The sequence below is a fragment of the Eptatretus burgeri genome, chromosome 1 (genome assembly GCF_056783735.1).
Source record: "Eptatretus burgeri isolate ZD-2024b chromosome 1, Ebu_testis_v1, whole genome shotgun sequence".
NCBI lineage: Eukaryota > Metazoa > Chordata > Myxini > Myxiniformes > Myxinidae > Eptatretus > Eptatretus burgeri.
This window is the reverse complement of record NC_140961.1, coordinates 52,345,920-52,364,578: the sequence shown is the minus strand read 5'-3', so window position 1 is coordinate 52,364,578 and position 18,659 is coordinate 52,345,920. Positions and strand designations below refer to the sequence as shown.

Below are 18,659 nucleotides of genomic sequence, written 5' to 3'. Positions count from 1 at the left end.
AAGGATATTCAAGGTCCTTAAAATATTTTTATACCCATTCCCTGATCTGTGCCTTTCCACTTTATCATCGAGGCCTTTTTGAAAGCTCCTTGGTGCTCATGGTTGAGTCTTTGCTAAGAAATGCACTACCCAGCAGAGGAAACCTACAGGAACAGCTGATTTTATTCTGAAATAATCACAATCACGACAATTTCACACAGGTGGAGGCAAATTCAATTGTTGTGTGATTTTGAAGGTGTTTGATTAATCTGAGTTAATTGCCCTCGCCGAAGGAGAGTGTATTGCATTTGGGTCCTTTTGTCTGTCTGTCTGCACAGAACTTTCGTGTTTTTCTCCACAACTGCTTGTTGGATTGAGACAAAATTTTCACTATTGGTGCGATTACTCTTGTAGAATGTTTTAACATTAATTATGATGTTATAGGTTATGTGGTGTGGCAGCCATGTTGGAATAATGTGGAAAAAATTTTTTAGATCTCTTTCTCTCTGAAACTGCACCAGGGAAAAAATTGAAACTTGGCACAGGGCAAGTACACCTCATGGGGAATGTGTGATTTCTATGACATCATAGGTGCCTTCGTTATGATGTCATAATTGCATATGTAGAACATCCAATCAGCATGAAAATTTTTGAGGATCATTTTTTGCATGCCTCAAATGAGACTAATAAAATGGTCCACAATTTTTTTTGATGATGTCATCGGTCACGTGATTCGGCAGACATTGTTAAAAAAAAAAAAACCTTCAAAAATCTTATCCGAAATAGCTGAACAGATTGAGGTGAAACTTCACAAATATGACCACCTATCCATGAGGAACAAAAATTTCACACATTTGACATCATTGGTCACATGGTTTGGCAGCCATATTGGATTTACCCTCAAACATATAAAAATCTTCTCCAGAACGGCTGGACAGATCAAGGGGAAAGTTGACAACAATGTTCCCCAAGGCATTCGTGTACAAGTTTGTTAAGGAATCATTATGTCACATGGTTTGGCAGCCATATTGGATTTAAGTAAAATATTTAATAATGTTTTCTCTGGAACCGCTTAATCAATCGATGTGAAACTCCACAGTTGTGATCGAGTATTGATGGGGAATATATGTTTTAACTTTCAACTTGAATGGACACATGGTCTGGCAGCCATAATTATTTGATTTTTTGATCTGGTTTCTTTTTTAATTTTTAATTTTGAATAAGGCTCACTTGGCTGTGCCTGGATGGGTTTGATGGTAGAGGAGTCATAGCTGAAATGGGATTCATATCCAGGTTCCTCCTGATGACTTCATCTTTTCTTTTTGCTTGTTTGGGTTCCTTCTGATTGCTCCAATGCAGGACTGTACCTATTTGGTCTTCCATTTGATTTGAATTGAATTTATTTTAATCCCATTCTAAATTCAATTGATTAATAATTTAAAACGTCATGGGTCAGGGTGAGGTGTCCGATCAAAGCGAGGTTGCATCAAAGCGGGACGTCTTGGTACCCGGTCATCACTGCCAGCAGTTATAATTATACCTCTTTTTAATTACCTAACACAGCAGTACACAAACACCACAAAAATACACCACACAAAACTACACAAAACAAGTCCTGGCAAGGGTCTGAAATCTCTGATTGCTCTTTTCCTTATTTACAAATTGCTTCTCTATGGGGGGGAGGGGGGGTGGTGGACACATCCAACTAAGATATTCAAGTTTTAGATTTTTAATTCATTTTCTGAAATTTGTAGAATTTGTTTTTCACTTGGAAGTTGTGGGTTACGATGTGTAAATAAATGGGGAAAAAGTCTGGTTTAATGTAATTTAATTCCAGGCTATAGGGCAACAAAAGGTGAAAATTTTGAAAGGGGGTGTAGACTTTCTATCGGCAATATATATATATATATATATATATATATATATATATATATATATATATATATATATATATATATATATATATATATATATATATATATATATATATATATATATTTCGAACCACTCACTGACTCGCAGAATGACTGACTGACATTAATGTTTGGTACCTTCCAATTGATGTCGAAAGGTGAAATTTGCCAATGGACAACGAAGGTGATGCACCGGGAAAAAAAATCACTGAACCTTCGGTAAGCATCAGTAAATGAAAATATCTGAAAATAAGTGCAGCTTTGTTGGGCTCACTGCAGGTGAGTGATTCATGACAATGGGAGGTCATGGTGAATCTGCTGCTATGTATTACATACCTATGTACAAAGCACGGTTCATTATTGCTTACAATGTGTAAGCATACCCCACGAGTATGTAATATATAAAGCTCTTTCTAACCAAGGACTGACTGACTGACTGACTGACTCAATCACTCACCGATATGAACCATCAGTACCTTCCGAGTGACATAGAAGGATGAAATTTTGCATGCCGATGGACATTGAAGCCGGCACACCGGGACAAATCACAGAAAAATAAATAAATTGGACAACATCCATGAATTAAAATATAAACAAATTAAAAAACAAATTAAAAAATTGCTGATGAGCAACCCGAGACAATGGGGAAGCACGGTCATTGAAAAAAACATTACACATTGACAAAAACTTACATTGGCATTTCTCTTTCCCAGAGCCATTTTGAAGAGTACTCGTACATGCATAAATAGACCTGGGAATTCAGCTCAGAGGATGGAATGAGAACGTCATGATTTGAAGTTTATTTTGGGGCTTTAATAATTTTGTGGTACTGTTGCATGATTGCATACATATTATTTGGTTTTGAGGCAGAGCCAATGAAAATTCAATCACCGGTCAAGCAACACTGAAAACTAATTGCAATTTCAGTCCGATGTGTGTGTGTGTGTAGACAAATGACTAATGCCATGATGAATAAGGCTTGGTGAGAAATAGAAAATAAATTGCACAAAGGGAAAAACTGTCACTCAACATTTCACTGGTATCGACATCGAGTTTTGTCACAGCTTACCTCATTTCATCACCTTTCTACTGGAATGATTTTTACAAAGTAAATATCATCACATCATGATGATGTATGTAATATCAAGATGGGATGACCCTTTTCATGCAGCATTGAGGCTTATGTAATGACGAGGTGACACAGGGTAACAGGGTAACCGAGTGGGGCAACAAACAGTTGGACACAATGAGCAAGGAATGAATGAACAACAAAAGAGGAGAGAGAGGAGGGGAGTGAACACATTCTCCTGCAAGTATGGGTTAGGTTCGCTATAATTAATGAGGATATAAAAGATTGAGGGAAGGAATAAGGGAGGGGGTGACATGAGATAAAAAGAGAGAGGAGAAGAAAAGAGAGGGAGAGGGGTTGAGGGAGAGGAGTGGGAGAGAGAAGTGGAAGGGGAGGGGGAGTGAGGGGTCAGTTCACTTTCTTTTGTCAGTACACTGCCTACTTGAAGCAGCGAAAGGAAAAGAGCATTTAACGGACTGTGGAAGGCATTTCCACATGTGGGGGAAAAAAAAGATGAAAGAGTTATGGTTTACAGTAGGCCTGCACTTTGAGAGTAGACCAAGAAGGAGTTACTGGAAGTTAAAGGCCTGAAAGAGCACATCGAGCAAGAATGGAGGAGAAGTGGAAAAATAAACAACAGAGGTGCCACTTACCTGTCTGGAGTACGAGAGCAACAGGCTTCGTGCTTCAGCCTCATTACTGGAGATGAAAATAATGTGGAGAGCTTTAAATTTCACAGATTCCAGGAGCGACGGTTGTGATGCTGGTGATCCATCCCAGAGGGGAGAGAGCTGAATTTCATTGAGCCAGGAATGAAGGCCTTGTAGACTATCAGCAGTTGTGATTATTTAAATAATGAATTGGAATGCCAGAGAGTGCCGAGTCTACAGCTGGCCTTGGAGGCCAGCTTTGCATTGTGGTTATCCCAGGAGAGGTCATGGCTGATGATGAAGCCGAGAAGTTTATTAGACCGACCCTCTTCCAGTAACTGGCCATGGAAGAGTTCATTTGACAACTTTTCCAGAACAACAGGGTGAGATGGTGATATTTTGTAGGATTCAAAAACCTGTTACATTTAGCAGAACAGCATCTAATGAATTCCAGTGAAGCAAAAAGTGACATAACTGCTGCATGCCTGTAAATGGGATGAAGGTACTGTACGACAATGTGGAGCCATCTGGAATTGAAAAGAGAGTTTTCGAGAGCATTGGAAAGGTCATTTATGTAGATGAGGAACAAGACTGAGCCAAAGACATAATCTTGTGACAATGTAGCCTCCACTGAGAGAGAGGAGAAGAGAGGGCTCCAATGATAGCAATGCATTGACTGTGCAGGTAGAGGGAGTCAGAATTCCTAATCTGAAGGTGGCCTTGTATGCCACAGGCAGCAAGCATAGCAAGCAGAGCAGGAAGGCAGACTGTGTTGAATGCCTCAGATATCCAGGGAGACAGTCTTGCCTTATTGGTTGAGATGTAGGACCTCCAACCATTGGTGAGAAAGCAGGTGCAGCATGTCCAGAGTTTAGTGACAGGGCTGGAATCCAAGCAGGTGCTCAGAGATTAGACAGTTTGTAAAAGGTGAAACCAACAATAATTGATTTCATAACATTCCTTATAATTGGAAGTACAGTAAGCTTAATAGTCTGTATTTGAGAGCATCTGTTTATAAGCCCTTCTTGTGGATAAGAGTGATGTTTGCTGTCTTCCATGTGGATGGAGTGAGGCCAAAGAAAAATGAAAAGATAAAGGGCACGACAGAGAAGAGGCAAGAGCAGCATTTGAGGAAATGGACACAAGTCATCTGGGCCTGTCGCCGAAGCAGGGTCAATCATGCCGGACAGAACTTTCTCCACTCAATGACTTCAGAAGGATACAAAGTCGAGTAAACAGTGCATTTAAGGAGGTAAAATGGGGACAGAGCAGGGTTGGTTGAAAACACAAGATTTGGATGCAACCACAGAGTTACACATTCTGCCTTCACTCGAGCAGAGTCTGTGGTGATGCCATTTGAGGAGAGAGAGATAGAGAGATAGAGAGATAGAGAGATAGAGAGATAGAGAGATAGAGAGATAGAGAGATAGAGAGATAGAGAGATAGAGAGATAGAGAGATAGAGAGAGAGAGAGAGAGAGAGACAGAGACAGAGAGAGAGACAGAGACAGAGACAGAGACAGAGACAGAGACAGAGACAGAGACAGAGACAGAGACAGAGAGAGAGAGAGAGAGAGAGAGAGAGAGAGAGAGAGAGAGAGAGAGAGAGAGAGAGAGAGAGAGAGAGAGAGAGAGAGAGAGAGAGAGAGAGAGAATGAATACACTCGTGACAGACTTGACAAGGTGCCATCATGACTTGGAAGAAAAGACTGGTTGGGGACCTCAGCCTAGAAAATTGGCTTATGTTAAAGTATTCCCATGCATAATCAATATCAGATGCTGTCGAGATGGCAGCCGAATCCTTTTACAAAAGGGCAGATTGTATTTCCTGCCAGATGGCCCATTTGAACACCTATGTTCTGTGGTGTTGAGGTTGCTCCATTACAATAGCCAGAGAGATGTGGTCCTTGAGAAGAACATAATCAAACTCGAACAGCACTTGGTAGAGCGCATACGTCCGCCAGGCTAAACAGTTTAGATTTTGTGTCCACTGGTAGGTTGGATCTGAATCCGGACCGAAACCAAAATCGAATCGGCTTATTCTTGTCACCTAACCAACTCATCCACCTAGTTTTGTCATAACTCATCCACATTTTGAGATATCCTTCTATGCATAGTTTTTGGCCCCTTCTCTCAATGGTGAAGAATCACTTGAAAAATGATCGTATCCGGATCCGGATTCTAATCTTCACCAAAACGAAACACATTTGGCCTCGTCACACACCAAACATGTCCACCAAATTTCCTCTGAATCGGTCCACAACTTTTTGAGATATCCTGTTCACAGACAGACAGACAGGGCTGAAAACAATCTTCGTCCACCTTCGGTGGCGGAGGTAATCATCGAACTGGGCAGAGGAAGAACAGCAGAGTTTGGATGGAAAGGTTAGTAATTACCAGGTCCAGGAGGGATGACGTACAAGTTGCAGTAACCTTGAGGTTGTGACGTTTCCAGAGTGGGTCAGATCAACAGAGTTGCACAAGGTCTGAGCTGAAATGCTATGGCTGGTTCTTGCATAACCGACATACAGTCCACTGGCATGGTGGCAGTTTAAATACCCCAGATGACATTGAAGACTTGTATTTTGACTATACCTGCAGTAACAACAGTTTTTGTTCTTTGCAGATCTGAATGACAGCCATTGCATATGTTGATTTTATCCACAATTACAATGATTTTTTGTTTTTTTTTTAACTTAAAACATGACTTGATCTATAAAAAGAAATCTCACCTGATATCCATTCCATGCGGAAGCTCACCAATTAGTGGAACCTCAAGGGACTAGTGCATTAGCTCGATACAGTACGAGGAAATGTTCGCATGAAAAAAGGTTGCGAGCCATATATTGACTCCCATAAGCAACATGTAATAAAGCATACAAGTGCAAAGGGCTATTGTTTACAAAATGCAATGTAACATTTTTAACATACATTAAATAATGCAAGATGAGAGCTGGTATAGAATCATCTCAGGAGGATGATGTAATTAATCCACATTAAAGGGACTCCTGTTTAGCATACACCATGTGACAGTTTTTATTTAGATGTGGTTCCTTTGATACCAGGTAAATAATACCAGGAACAGAGTTTAGAGGTCAGTATATCAATGTCCACTCTGCTGTCTTCAGATGGCAGCAGCACAGGTCATAGAATGATAAGCACAGAGTTTTTTTTCATTGAAGAAACCACAAAAAATGCATTATATTTACATGCTTCCTATGCATTATCTAAATTACCCCTTATGATATAGAGTACATAACAACAGAGCTACACAAGAAAATATAACCAAGCTCTGACCCGAGCATCATACCTGCAAAGAAGCGTAGCTAGGACAACACACCATGTGCTGCAGCAAACACTACTCCTCTTTACATTGCCATTCCCACCACGTTGGCAACAGCAGAGGCGAGTATAGTGCACAAAGAGCAGCAGCAGATTCAGGGCCAGTGACACAGCAGCCACTCCAAGGATGAAGAGAAAGGACTGCAAAAGGATGGTTGTGGTGGGAGTTGAAGAAAATGAAGGTAAGCCAAGGAGTGATGTGAAAGAAAGAGCAGTTGAAAAGACCTCCACAGAGTAACACCATCAGCTACTTGAAGCACAAACAGGTAATACTAGAAGGGCATTGGGTCGAGCGCATACCTCCACCACGTAATGCCTGATCCACGAGAACATATCGGGCCCAATACATTTTTTGAAATACCATGCTACACAGTACTATATCGTTTTTGGTCCGATCTCTCAATGATGAAGAAACACTTTAAGAATTAAATAATACTCGTATCCAGATCCGGATTCGGATCTTCACCAAAATTGAATCAATTCGTCGTTGTCACACTTCCAACCTGTCCACCAAGTTTCATCCAAATCCATCAATAACTTTTGGAGATATCAAGCTATATATTAGTTTAGCCCTCTCTCTCAATGGTGAAAGAATCACTTTCAAAATTCGAGTATCCGGATCAGGATATTCACCAAAATCGAATCAGTTCGTCATTGTCACACACCCAACCTGCCCACCAAATTTCATCCGGATGCATCCACAACTTTGGAAGATATCCTGCACACAGGTAGGCAGACAGACAAACAAATTAAAAATCACTCATAGTGTGACAACTTGGCGAAACGGAATGGCACTCCATAGAGAACATACCTCTGCCATGCTGAATAGTTTACATTTTGTATGCCACTGATCAGTCGGATCCGATTAGGATCTTAACCGAAATCGAATCGGCTTGTTCTTGTCACCTCGCCGTCTCTTCCACCTCATTTTGTCACAAGTCGTCCACAACTTTTATAGATAACATGCTGTGTCGTTTTTGGGCCCATCTCAATGGTGAGGAATCACCTGAAAAATTATCGAATCCAGATCTTCACCAAAATCGAATCAATTAGTCCTTTTCACACACCCAACCTGACCACAAAGTTTCTTCCGAATCCGTCCTCAACTTTTTGAGATATCATGCAATGTCGTTTTTAGCCCCATCTCTCAATGATGAGGAATCAGTTTTTAAAATTGAATAATTATTGTATCCAGATCTAGATTCGGATCTTCACCAAAATTTAATCATTTCTTGCTGGTGGGACTCTCAACCTGTCCACCAAGTTTCGTGTGAATCCATCCATAACCTTCTGAGATATCGTGCTATATATCGTTTTTGGCCCCATCTCTCAATGGTGAAGGATCACTTTAAAATTTCTCAGATACGGATCTGGATTCGGATCTTCACCAAAACTTAGTGTTGCAGTCCTTGGCCGGTCACCTACACACATAAAACATTTCAAAATGATTGCTTGAAAATTGTGGCCAAAAATCGTGTGACAAACAAACAAACAAACAAGCCGGTCGGCGGTGATGGGTCGCCGAGCATGGAAACTATAAGATATAGAGCAAAATGGATGTCATATAGCAGATAGGGAATCACCTTAAGATTATGCAGATCAAATCTCATCCAGTTCCATCTACTGATAACTACTCGGTATCCATTTGAATGAAAAGTACCGAAAATGCAGTTTGAAATCGGAAATCCCCAAAGTTCGAGGGGGTACTGTGGGTGAACAAAGATCTAAATCGAAAATCCGGCTCGATTGTTTGTGTACAATGTATTCCAGACGATTCGTGTGAATTTTCATGACCATCCGACCATAACCCTTGGAGGAGTAGCATTTGGCGCGAAGGCACCTCCAGCTCTCACATATTATCGATTTTTGCACTAATTGACCTTTGACCCCTGACCTATTTAAGCGAAATTGGTCAATATGTCCTGAGGCAAAGTTGTAGTACTCATTGAGTACCATGAACCTGCAAAGTTTCATTCGTATCGATGCATTCACCTGGTCGCTCGGGGGCCCTCAATTTTCGCCAATTTTCGCGCATACCCTAATTGTAGGGGGTGCTGCGGGTAAAGTATTCCATACATCACAAAAACCGGAATATATTTGATAGAGCATCACCTGTAGATCATTCGTGCCAAATTTCATAACCCGACGTGGGATAATGGCTTTCGGAATTGATTTCGCGTGAACGGTACCGAATTTGAAGGTTTTTCGATTCGTGCAAGGGAACCAAAGCGTCCCTAGCAACCATCACAATTTCCAAAGCACGAGCTCATAAGATGTACCTACCACCCGAGTTTGGTCAAAATCCGCCCACGTTCACTACCAATTATGCTGATGACAAACGAACAAACATCCAAACAAACAAACAGACAGAATTACTGACAATAAGGGTCACCTATTTCAGCGACACAACAGACAAACGATACAGACCAACGTACTTGGCAAAAAAAAATGTCAAATATTTTCGCCAAGTACCAGACAAACAGAGGGGTGAAAACATAACCTCATTCACCTTCAGCGGCGGAGGTAAAAATGACAGAGTGCAATGCTTAAAGGAATTCCACAAGTTTCTCCATGCACCTGCACTGCACAGCACTATTTGTGTTTCAAGGCTTCATCAGCAGGACAAAATAAGTGTGAGTACAAAGCTTGTGCAAAAAAAAAATCACTGGATGCTTGAGAGACACCAAGAATATAAAAGAGTGCAAAATATGAAAAGGAAACCCTTAAGTAATTCAAAAATAAAGTAGCAAAGGTAGAATAGGTACCACACTGCAAAAGCATATCCTACAATTAAAACAGAGGCCTAACAGAAAGTGTTATTTTGAAATAACAGAGCAGAGAACTAGATCAGTTCACAATTACATTGAAGAAAACTTTTATGTTGCAAAAAAAATTTTTCTTTCATAAATATAGAATTTAACAACCTCACGCATGGCACGCAGGATATCCTACACTCTAAGAGGTATGCACACTCACCTGTAAGCCATCTACCCTGGGTTTGAATCTCGGCCCAGCTCGGCGATAAAGGCAATTAATCAATATGTTTACACCGTCCCTCGGATGCATGTAAAACCGGGCGTCCTGTCTGCTGGCATTACTTGGTGTGCGTTGAAGACCCCAGGGTGTACTTCGCGAAGAAGTAGGTGAGCTATCACCGACACCATGAACAACAAATTCCTGACTGAACCTTAAATAAAGTCAATTATAAATGTATTTATATGTATAGTTGGATTAAACTGATTATAGTGATGTAATTATTAGATATAAACAAAGTACAGCAATCATTCAAAAATTTAGCAATTCTCTGGATGCAATATATGGCTTCTCTCCTCTTCTCTCTTCTCTCTTTCTATATATATATATATATATATATATATATATATATATATATATATATATATATATATATATATATATATATATATATATATATATATATATATATATATATATATATATATGGACAAAAAAAATGGAAACAGCTGGGTGAATGAGGGACACCAAGCAATGGCTTCCACACAGGTGTGGCCCAAGTGTTAATTTAGTAAACACATCACAGCATGCTTAGGGTCAAGTATAGAAATGCTGCACAGGCTTGATTGCTGATAATTATGGTGAGCATGGCTGCAAATGGAGCCAGGGCTCTCCTCGAGGTCCTGCCTCAAGCTGCTTGCGAGCCTGTTGTATTTGTTCTGTGGGTTTTTCTTTTCTTTTCCCCATCTCGTCTATTTGTTTACATTGTACTTTTTGTCCTGTTAGTCCCGTGTTTTCATTCATCCTACCCTTCCTGCTTTTCCGCAGCCTTCCTCCTGTCTGGTGGGCTTTGCCCAACACCCTGTTATAAGTGACTTTACATTGGTGTTTCCACTTTTTTGTGCACTACCTACATTTTAGTGATTCGTGCATACGCAATCACCCCAACCTCAATTTACCCCACGTCCCGTCCGGAAACATCATGAACGAGCCAAACCCCCGTGCACCCCGCTAATGTAGATAATAAATACATGGCAACAATGTATTTCACAGTCCTTCCACAAAGAAATTTTAAGATGAAAAGGAAAATAAAAACTAATTTAAAAGGTTGGTCAAAACCGGACAACTAGTGGAAAGTCGGCCACTGTTCCCGACCCCCCAATTCTCAATCATAAGATAATTACTATCAACACAAGTAGTGACATGTGCTCTCTATTTCAGTAAATTGTAACAGACTAAGCACAGGGCCACTATCTTTTTGGAAAAGCAATGGACCTCATAAATTATATCTTAAATGGAGTCCCGAGAGGGAAGGTGTGCTTTATCTCACATCCAGAACCAAATAAAAAGTAATCTTTCAATGTCAACACACCTTTAGTGTTAATAGCAGTTTTCATGAACATGTTTCAAACTGATACCGATCTTTATTCAATGGGAAATTTTAATGCAAACCTGAACTTTGAATAACTTTTGTCTTAGAACTTGTAACATGCGAGATATCTCAGTTTATTTTCTCAGCAGCTAAATGATATAAACTATTTTAATAACGAGTCAATAGTATTGTACTTTGTGTCAGCAATATTTTAAGTAGTCAACACATAGATTTTAAGTTTAGGTTGTGGAATATCTGAGCTTCATAAAACCAAATTTTAAGGATGAAGGATATTTAGACAAGCAAGTTTAATTGTCCTGCATAAAAAAATTATTATAAACAAAATCAAATTTATTATTTGGGTGAAAGTGGGAGAGAAAGATTTTGTGTTCGTAGTCAAAGCTCGTGGAAAAGCGAGTACACTGATCAGATAAGAATGCAACAGGACAAAAGGAACAGTAGTGAGGGGTGTGGGCGTTGGAGGACACCGACAGTGGAGTTGAAGAACAAGATAGATGGAGACTTGGACAAACAATGGGTGTGGGGAGGAATGTGGGCAGGAGAGAGGATGCATGGGGTGGACAAGATGGATACGGAAGGAAACTCCAGGAGGAAAACTGGAAATGTGAATGGATGAGTTTTATGTAATGCGGTGATGTTGGCTGATTTCCAAGCAGATTGAAGATGACTGAACGCAAATGATAGGGTGAAAAGGGCAGAGAAATCCAAGGGAGCAGCAGAGCAGATTTTTAAGGACACATGAGCTGATGCAGTAGCAGTCAGAGATGAGGGCTGAAATAATTTTCTCCATCTTCTCAGGTGCAAAAGACACAGAGTCCAGGAGCAGTTGACTTTGAGAGGGAAGGAAGGGTCCCAAGAGTGAGGGGTTGGGGATGTAAGATTTGGAAGTAAACACAGAATTGAGGCATTCGGCCTTCTCATGAATGGAGTTGGTTGTAGTGCTTTTTTAAGGGATGGAAGAGGAGACGGAGACAGATTTTAACATGGCACCACCAGGTTTTAGAAGAGTGAGACAAGCTTGAAAGTACATTCTTGAGGTTGGACAGATGTTGTTTTTTTGGCTATCTTGAGAGTGGAGACACATTTGTTGTGGACTTTTTGGAATCCATTGCGATTGACATCGTTTGGATTTGCATTTGAGGAGAAAGAGAAGGCAAGTTGTTTCAGAGCTACTGCCTCACCACAGGATTCAGCGTATCATGGGTAGGAAGAAGAGTAGGATAATCGAAGACAACATGGGATGAGAATGAGAGTGAGTGAGTGAGTGAGTGAGTGAGTGAGTGAGTGAGAGAGAGATGTTGAATCTCACAAGCATATGATCATATGAACCAATTAGAGCAGAGGAAGAGTACGAGACATTTGAGGGAAAGTTAGTCATCACTAATTCCAGAAGGGAGGATTGGGGGGAGATGAGAGGGGGGGAGAGATGGGGGGGATTTGGGAGGAGTGGGACAAGGGGCAAGCTGAGAATGGTGGAACAGGGGGCAGGATGAGGGGGAAGCAGAGAGGGGCAGGATGAGAGCTTTTAAAGGAAGAAGAAAGCAGTGTTTTCTTCAATGAAGGTATTGACGAAATGATAGAGGCAAAGGAGAAATGTACAGGAAGTATAGAAAAAAAAGCAGAACAAGATTGTATCGGAGTGAAATTTTTTTTTAAGTGGGGGTGAAAAGGACAGCATTGAAAAGGCAGAGAGGACAATTTTGGAAGAAAAAAAAAGGAAAAGAGAAGCAGGATGAGAAAACAACCTCAAAACTGAAGCGATTAAGGTCCGGCTATTGGAGAAGGCCGAAGCTGTATGAAAAAATGAATTCAACAATAACGACAACAAGGTATGATTTATCATGAACAAATTTCGATGAAAATCCAAACTGCAGACAGGGATGAAAATATAACAAAATGAACTAGAAAGAGCAATCAGAGATTTCAGACCCTCGTCAAAACCTGTTTTGTGTGGCGTTTGTGTAGTTTTATGTGGTATATTTTGTATGGCGTTTGTGTACTGGTGTGTTATGTAATTAATAAGAGACATAATTAGAACTACCACTTTATAACTTCTGGCAGTGATGACCGGGTACCAAGATGTCCCCCTTTGATGCAACCCCGCTTTCATTGGACACCTGACCCTGACCCATGATGTTTTGCATTACTATTCAATTGAATTTAGAATGAGATTAAAATAAATTCAATTCAAATCAAATGGAAGACCAAATAGGTACAGTCCTGCATTGAAGTAATCAGAAGGAACCCGAACAAGCAAAAAGCAAAGATGAAGTCATCAGGAGGAACCTGAATAGGATTTGCATTTCAGCTGCTACTCCTCTACTCTCAAAGCCATCCAGGCACAGCCAAATAAGTCTTTTCCAAAAAAAATTAATGAATAAAAAAATCAAAAAGAACCCACATCAAAAAAATAAAATAATTTTGGCTGCCATACCATGTATTCGATTAAGTTGAAATTGAAAACATTTATTCCGTATCACTATGAGATAATAGTTGTGAAGTTTCATATCAATTGATTAAGCAGTTCCAGAGAAAATATCTATACAAATAAAAGGCAATGTGTGTGTGCGTGCGTGCGTGCGTGCGTGCGTGCGTGATCCTCCAATTCTCCTATGGTGGGAGAGGACCAGATCATGTATTTGGGCCACGGAGGCCATTTGTTGTCTTGCTATTCCAGACATGCCAACTTTTGGAAATCAGAATTAGGGAGGATTTGCAACCGACACCAAATAATGTGCGCGAAGCGCACATCTCGAGCGCGGAGTGCTCGACCCTTGCGGCGGGGTCCAGGGCCCGCCTTAGGGCCCTGGAAGCTCTGGGGTTCTAGACGCTCTCTAGTGCCCTCTGAGCCCTATTTTGGAGCATTTAACATGTTAAGAATTCCCACTTTTTGAACAAAAAAAGGGGAAAATTGTGCACTTTTTAATGTTACATGTATGTTAATATTAGTAAGTTAGGGGACAATCAAAGATTAACAAAAAGCACAAAAGAAGCAATATTTTTCTTACCTTACTGGCTGGTACTACTGCTGCTTGCTTTTTCCATGGCAGCTTTGCTGAGTGACAGCTGTGTGGCTCTTTTAGCCCTTCTGATTGTGTCTTTGCTGTATTCTCTCTGGTAGCAAGGGGTGCTATGAGCTAGTTTTTCAATTAAGAGAGCTTCCAGGGTTTTGACACTCAAATTGGGACGAAATTCAGTATGATTCTTCCGTACAAGACTGAGTGCCCGCTCACATGATGCGTTCGAATGAGGAATGATCAAGATTCCCTTCATCACTTTGCTCAAATTAGGATACTTCTTGGCACCAGTGCAGGGATCTGTGAGCTGTGAAATCCGATGCCACTGCTCATCTACTCTCACTGTCTCAGTAGCAATTGTAGCTATGGAGGCGTCTGCCTGGTAGTGAGCGAATTCACTCTCAAGACTGTCTATGTCACTATCACCGCCACTGAACAGACAGGGGAATTTCTTGATGAAAAACTCCACACAGTCAAACCCCACTTCTTGGTGTAGCTTAACATCCAGCACCTGAGCATGCTTGGCTAATTCATCATCTAGCGGCCAGGTTTTGAAGATGCAATTGCAAGCTTTCACATAATATGAGCGAACTGCACTGAAGAAACCTTGGATGTCTGACTCACTCAGAGTGAAGGTGGATTTCTTGAGACTCCTTTGTTCCCTTATATACAGTTTGGCATCGTTCCCAATCATGAGGTCCTCATCATTCTTCTGATGATTTCTGTCAGAGAAGGGTACATTTACCAGAGCAACCGATGACAGCGATGGTTTCAAAAACCGTACGAAGATATCTTTCAGAAGACCATTCAATTCTCCGTGCAGGAGATGAATACAGGGTTCGTCTCTTTGGAGCAGAAGATTCCCCTTCTCAAAAAGCTTGTTAGCATATCGAAGGAAGAAACAATATAGTTTTGTTTGTGGAGACAAGAACATCCTGTTGACACGTTTTTCTCTAGATTCCTGCACAGTGTTTGAGGAAGATGCGCTTTTAGTTGTAGAACTGGTAGTACACTTAGCCGCAGGGCGATCACACTTGCGTTTACTGCCAGCAGAAGAGGTCAGACTCGTAGTACCAGATCCAATTTTACGTTTGAGGAGAGAGCTTGAGGTAGGTGCAGCCAAGGAAGAAGACCTCTGATTCGAAGGTTTTGCTGAGCTTCTATCAAGTGATTTGGCAAAAGCAGAACTTAACTTGGGTCCTTCTTTGCCTGTAGATGGGACTATCACAGTCTTTCTCGACTCTGAAGGGATCTGCTTTGTAGATGAACGTGATGAAGGGCAGGTGATGCTACCTGCTCTCAGCATTGGTTTTGGTGCTGTCCCTGCTGTCTTCTTCGCAGCAGATACTGCAGTGGTAGTGGTGAATGCTGCTCCACTAGTGCTTGATCCTGCAGTGCCAGTACTGGCAGTAGATACAGTGCCGTCCTTCTTGCTCGTTGTTAGAGTCTTGGCTACAGTTGGTTGCATTTTTCTTCATACTTCTTCTTTGAAGAAGAGGCGAAGTGGCTCCCACTGTTCAATCAGCCTGTCTAGGCACTGACCAAGGGACAGCCACCTTGTTGCGACATGCTTCAGAATCTTGTGTGTCGGGGCATCACAGAGTTCTTGCAGTGCTTTCACTCCTTTGACGCGTTTACTACTTTTGTCCAAGTAGTAGTAAATATCGATGAGAAAGTCATCTAATTCAATGGGTAAGGCCTGAGCCGCCTTCTTGGCCGTATTGTGCATCATATGGCAAGGGCATCCCATGATGTAGCACTCTGGATTTTGTTTGTGGATATAAGCAGCGACTCCTTTGTGCTTGCCCACCATGACAGAGGCATTATCAGCACAAAAGGAAATACAATTTCCCCACGGAATTTTCCTGTCACTGAACTCATGATCAAGCAGTTTGAAAATGTTTTCTGCAGTGGAATCTTGTTTGCACGCAGGCAAACTTAGCAAACCTTGCTTCACAATCCCAGCACTGTTGTCATAGTACGAAATCAGGACAGGATATAGCTGGGCCTCACCACTGTCATTGCTACCGTCTGTAGCTAGGCTAAATGGAGCTAGTCTAGCAATATCGGCAATAGATGAAGCAGTAACATTTGACAACTCACCAATTATTGCTGAAGTTTTTGTTCTTGCACATCCATACTTTGAAGCAACTTTTGAATCTGGAAACATCTTTTGAAATAGAGGTCCAGCATGATCTGAGACTGATATGGGCAAGTTATGTTCCACAATAAATCCACTAAAGAGAAGTTCCGCTCGGATAACATCCTCTTCCTCGCTTGTCCCTTGTTTGGTGAAATAATTCAGAAGTGTACCGGTACTCGTGCTCGAAGATCTCTCCTTTGCAATGTCTGTGTGCCGTTTGCTTCCAACGTGCTTCCGAATATCATCGTGACCTCCGTGCTCAACTGAAATATCAACGCTGCATACTGTACAATACGCATGATGAATTCCTCTTTCAGACTTTCGAATACACGGGTATTGGAGACTGTATTCGGTCTTGTACTTCTGAGACCATTTCTTGGTCTTCGTAAGCTTCTTTTCTGCCATTTCGTAATCAACATCGAGGGCGTGAAGCATCGGTAACTTCGAAGTCGATGTTCCACAGCTGCAGCGCGACTCGTAGAACTCTAGCGGCTGTTAAACACCGCACGGTGGTCGCGACCGCCGGGCTGGTCCGGGGCCCAGCTGCATGCAGTGAGCGTATCGCATGCATATACACTGTGAATACATACCGCATGCACTGTATTGCACACATACCGCATGCACTAAATCTCAGTGCATGATCGCATAAGCGAGATCCAGACCCAATGTTTCGCTGCTCCTCATTTGAATTTGCAATTTTTTACGTACAATTTGGTAGCAGCAAACGTTATGGAGTTACCACATGCTATACGTAGCAGACGATGCTTTTCAATCAATTCTCATACTAGTACATTCTGATTAGTGAACAGTGCAAAAATGTCAAAATTTCGGGAGGATAAGGATAGTGATCGTAAGGGCGGGAGCTTGGGTGAATTTTCGGAAGCCTCCCGATGAAATCGGGAGGGTTGGCATCTGTGCTATTCTCCACAAAGTAACATCCATTTTGAGGCATACACAGCTCATTATGTTGTGCAAGGCCTTCATCTGAAATGCAATGGAACATGGATCCCCAATTTGGGCTGGTGCAACTGCTTCCCAGTCTTCCTCCCCTGAAAAGTCAAGTCCAAGGATATTTGAACTATTGATATCTCTCAGCAGGTGACTGGCTCCCAGGTCTGCTTCTTACATGCCGTGGGTAGGTTGGTGGACAATCTTTTTATTAACTGGCTCACTTCTGGCCTCACTCTTCCTACCATCTTGTCCCACCATCCACCCAAGTCTACCCAGTTCTTAGACACATTCCTCCAGAACCCTACACCTGATTACCCTCCCTAATTCCAACCTGAACACTCACCTTCATCACGCTATGCTCTTCCTTGAGGAACAGAGTCCCTGTTTATGTTGTCTCATGCCTCATGCCCTCCACTCTTTCAAGATTTTTGCCTCCCCTCACAGCATGACATCTCCCATAGAATCTCTTGCTCTTCACTATCATCACTATCCCCCTCCCAGCCCCTGTCAGTCTGTAAACATGCTTGCCTGGCTTTGGCTCCCCCACGAGCCTAGATTTCCATATTAAACAACTACGTATGTCTGTGGTTTGTTTTTTTGGATATACATGAAGTGCTAAAGCAGAATGGATGGAAACAAAATGAAAAGAGGGAAAGACCAACAGCAGAGTAAAAGTGAGAGTGAGATCAAGGGGAGGGTGAGAACAAGCTGAATGAGACACAGTAAAGAGAAGGACGGGGAAAGCGGGGATGAAACAGAAAAGGAACAAACCAACAACAACAGAGGGGGTTGGGGGTTGAAATATAAAAAATAAATCGCAATAACGAGAAAAGGGTATTTTTTCTGTCTTCTCCTGTCTCCTCTCTGGCCTTGCGCCCCTGCTCTGTCTGTGATCTGTCCCCCCTATATTTCTCCAGGGCATTCAAGGTCCGCCAAAACCCCCCTTCTGGTGAAACTGCCAAAATTAAGAATCCCTGCTCACCTTCACTCTTTCATTCCTCTTGTTTCCCACCTCTGGAACAAACTCACAAACTCTCTTCAATCCCACTCCTCACTCCTGATCTTCAAAACAGCTGTTTACCACCATCTCATATCTTCCCCAATTCAAAACCATGATCTTTTCTACCCCCATTATCCACCCCAAACCCATCTCCTTCAAATTCCCTGCTTTCCTTCCTGAAAGTCCATGTATTGTCCATCTTGTGTACCCCACCCCATCTCTCTCTCTTC

The 18,659-nt window shown here is 41.6% G+C and overlaps 1 protein-coding gene across 6 annotated transcripts in view; it reads right to left on the bottom strand.

The window, feature by feature from the left end:
* The window catches only part of TTYH2 (tweety family member 2), a 181,700-nt gene that overhangs the window by 147,002 nt on the left and 16,039 nt on the right, over positions 1-18,659 (bottom strand). For all 6 annotated transcript variants that reach the window (XR_015058944.1, XR_015058945.1, XM_085884022.1 and 3 more), the window contains exon 2: positions 6,921-7,093. Coding sequence is in view for 4 of the 6 variants with exons in the window: in XM_085884022.1 (XP_085740148.1) it covers positions 6,921-7,093 (173 nt within the window). In the remaining 2 variants the exon portion in view is untranslated. The remainder of the gene's footprint in view (positions 1-6,920; positions 7,094-18,659) is intronic.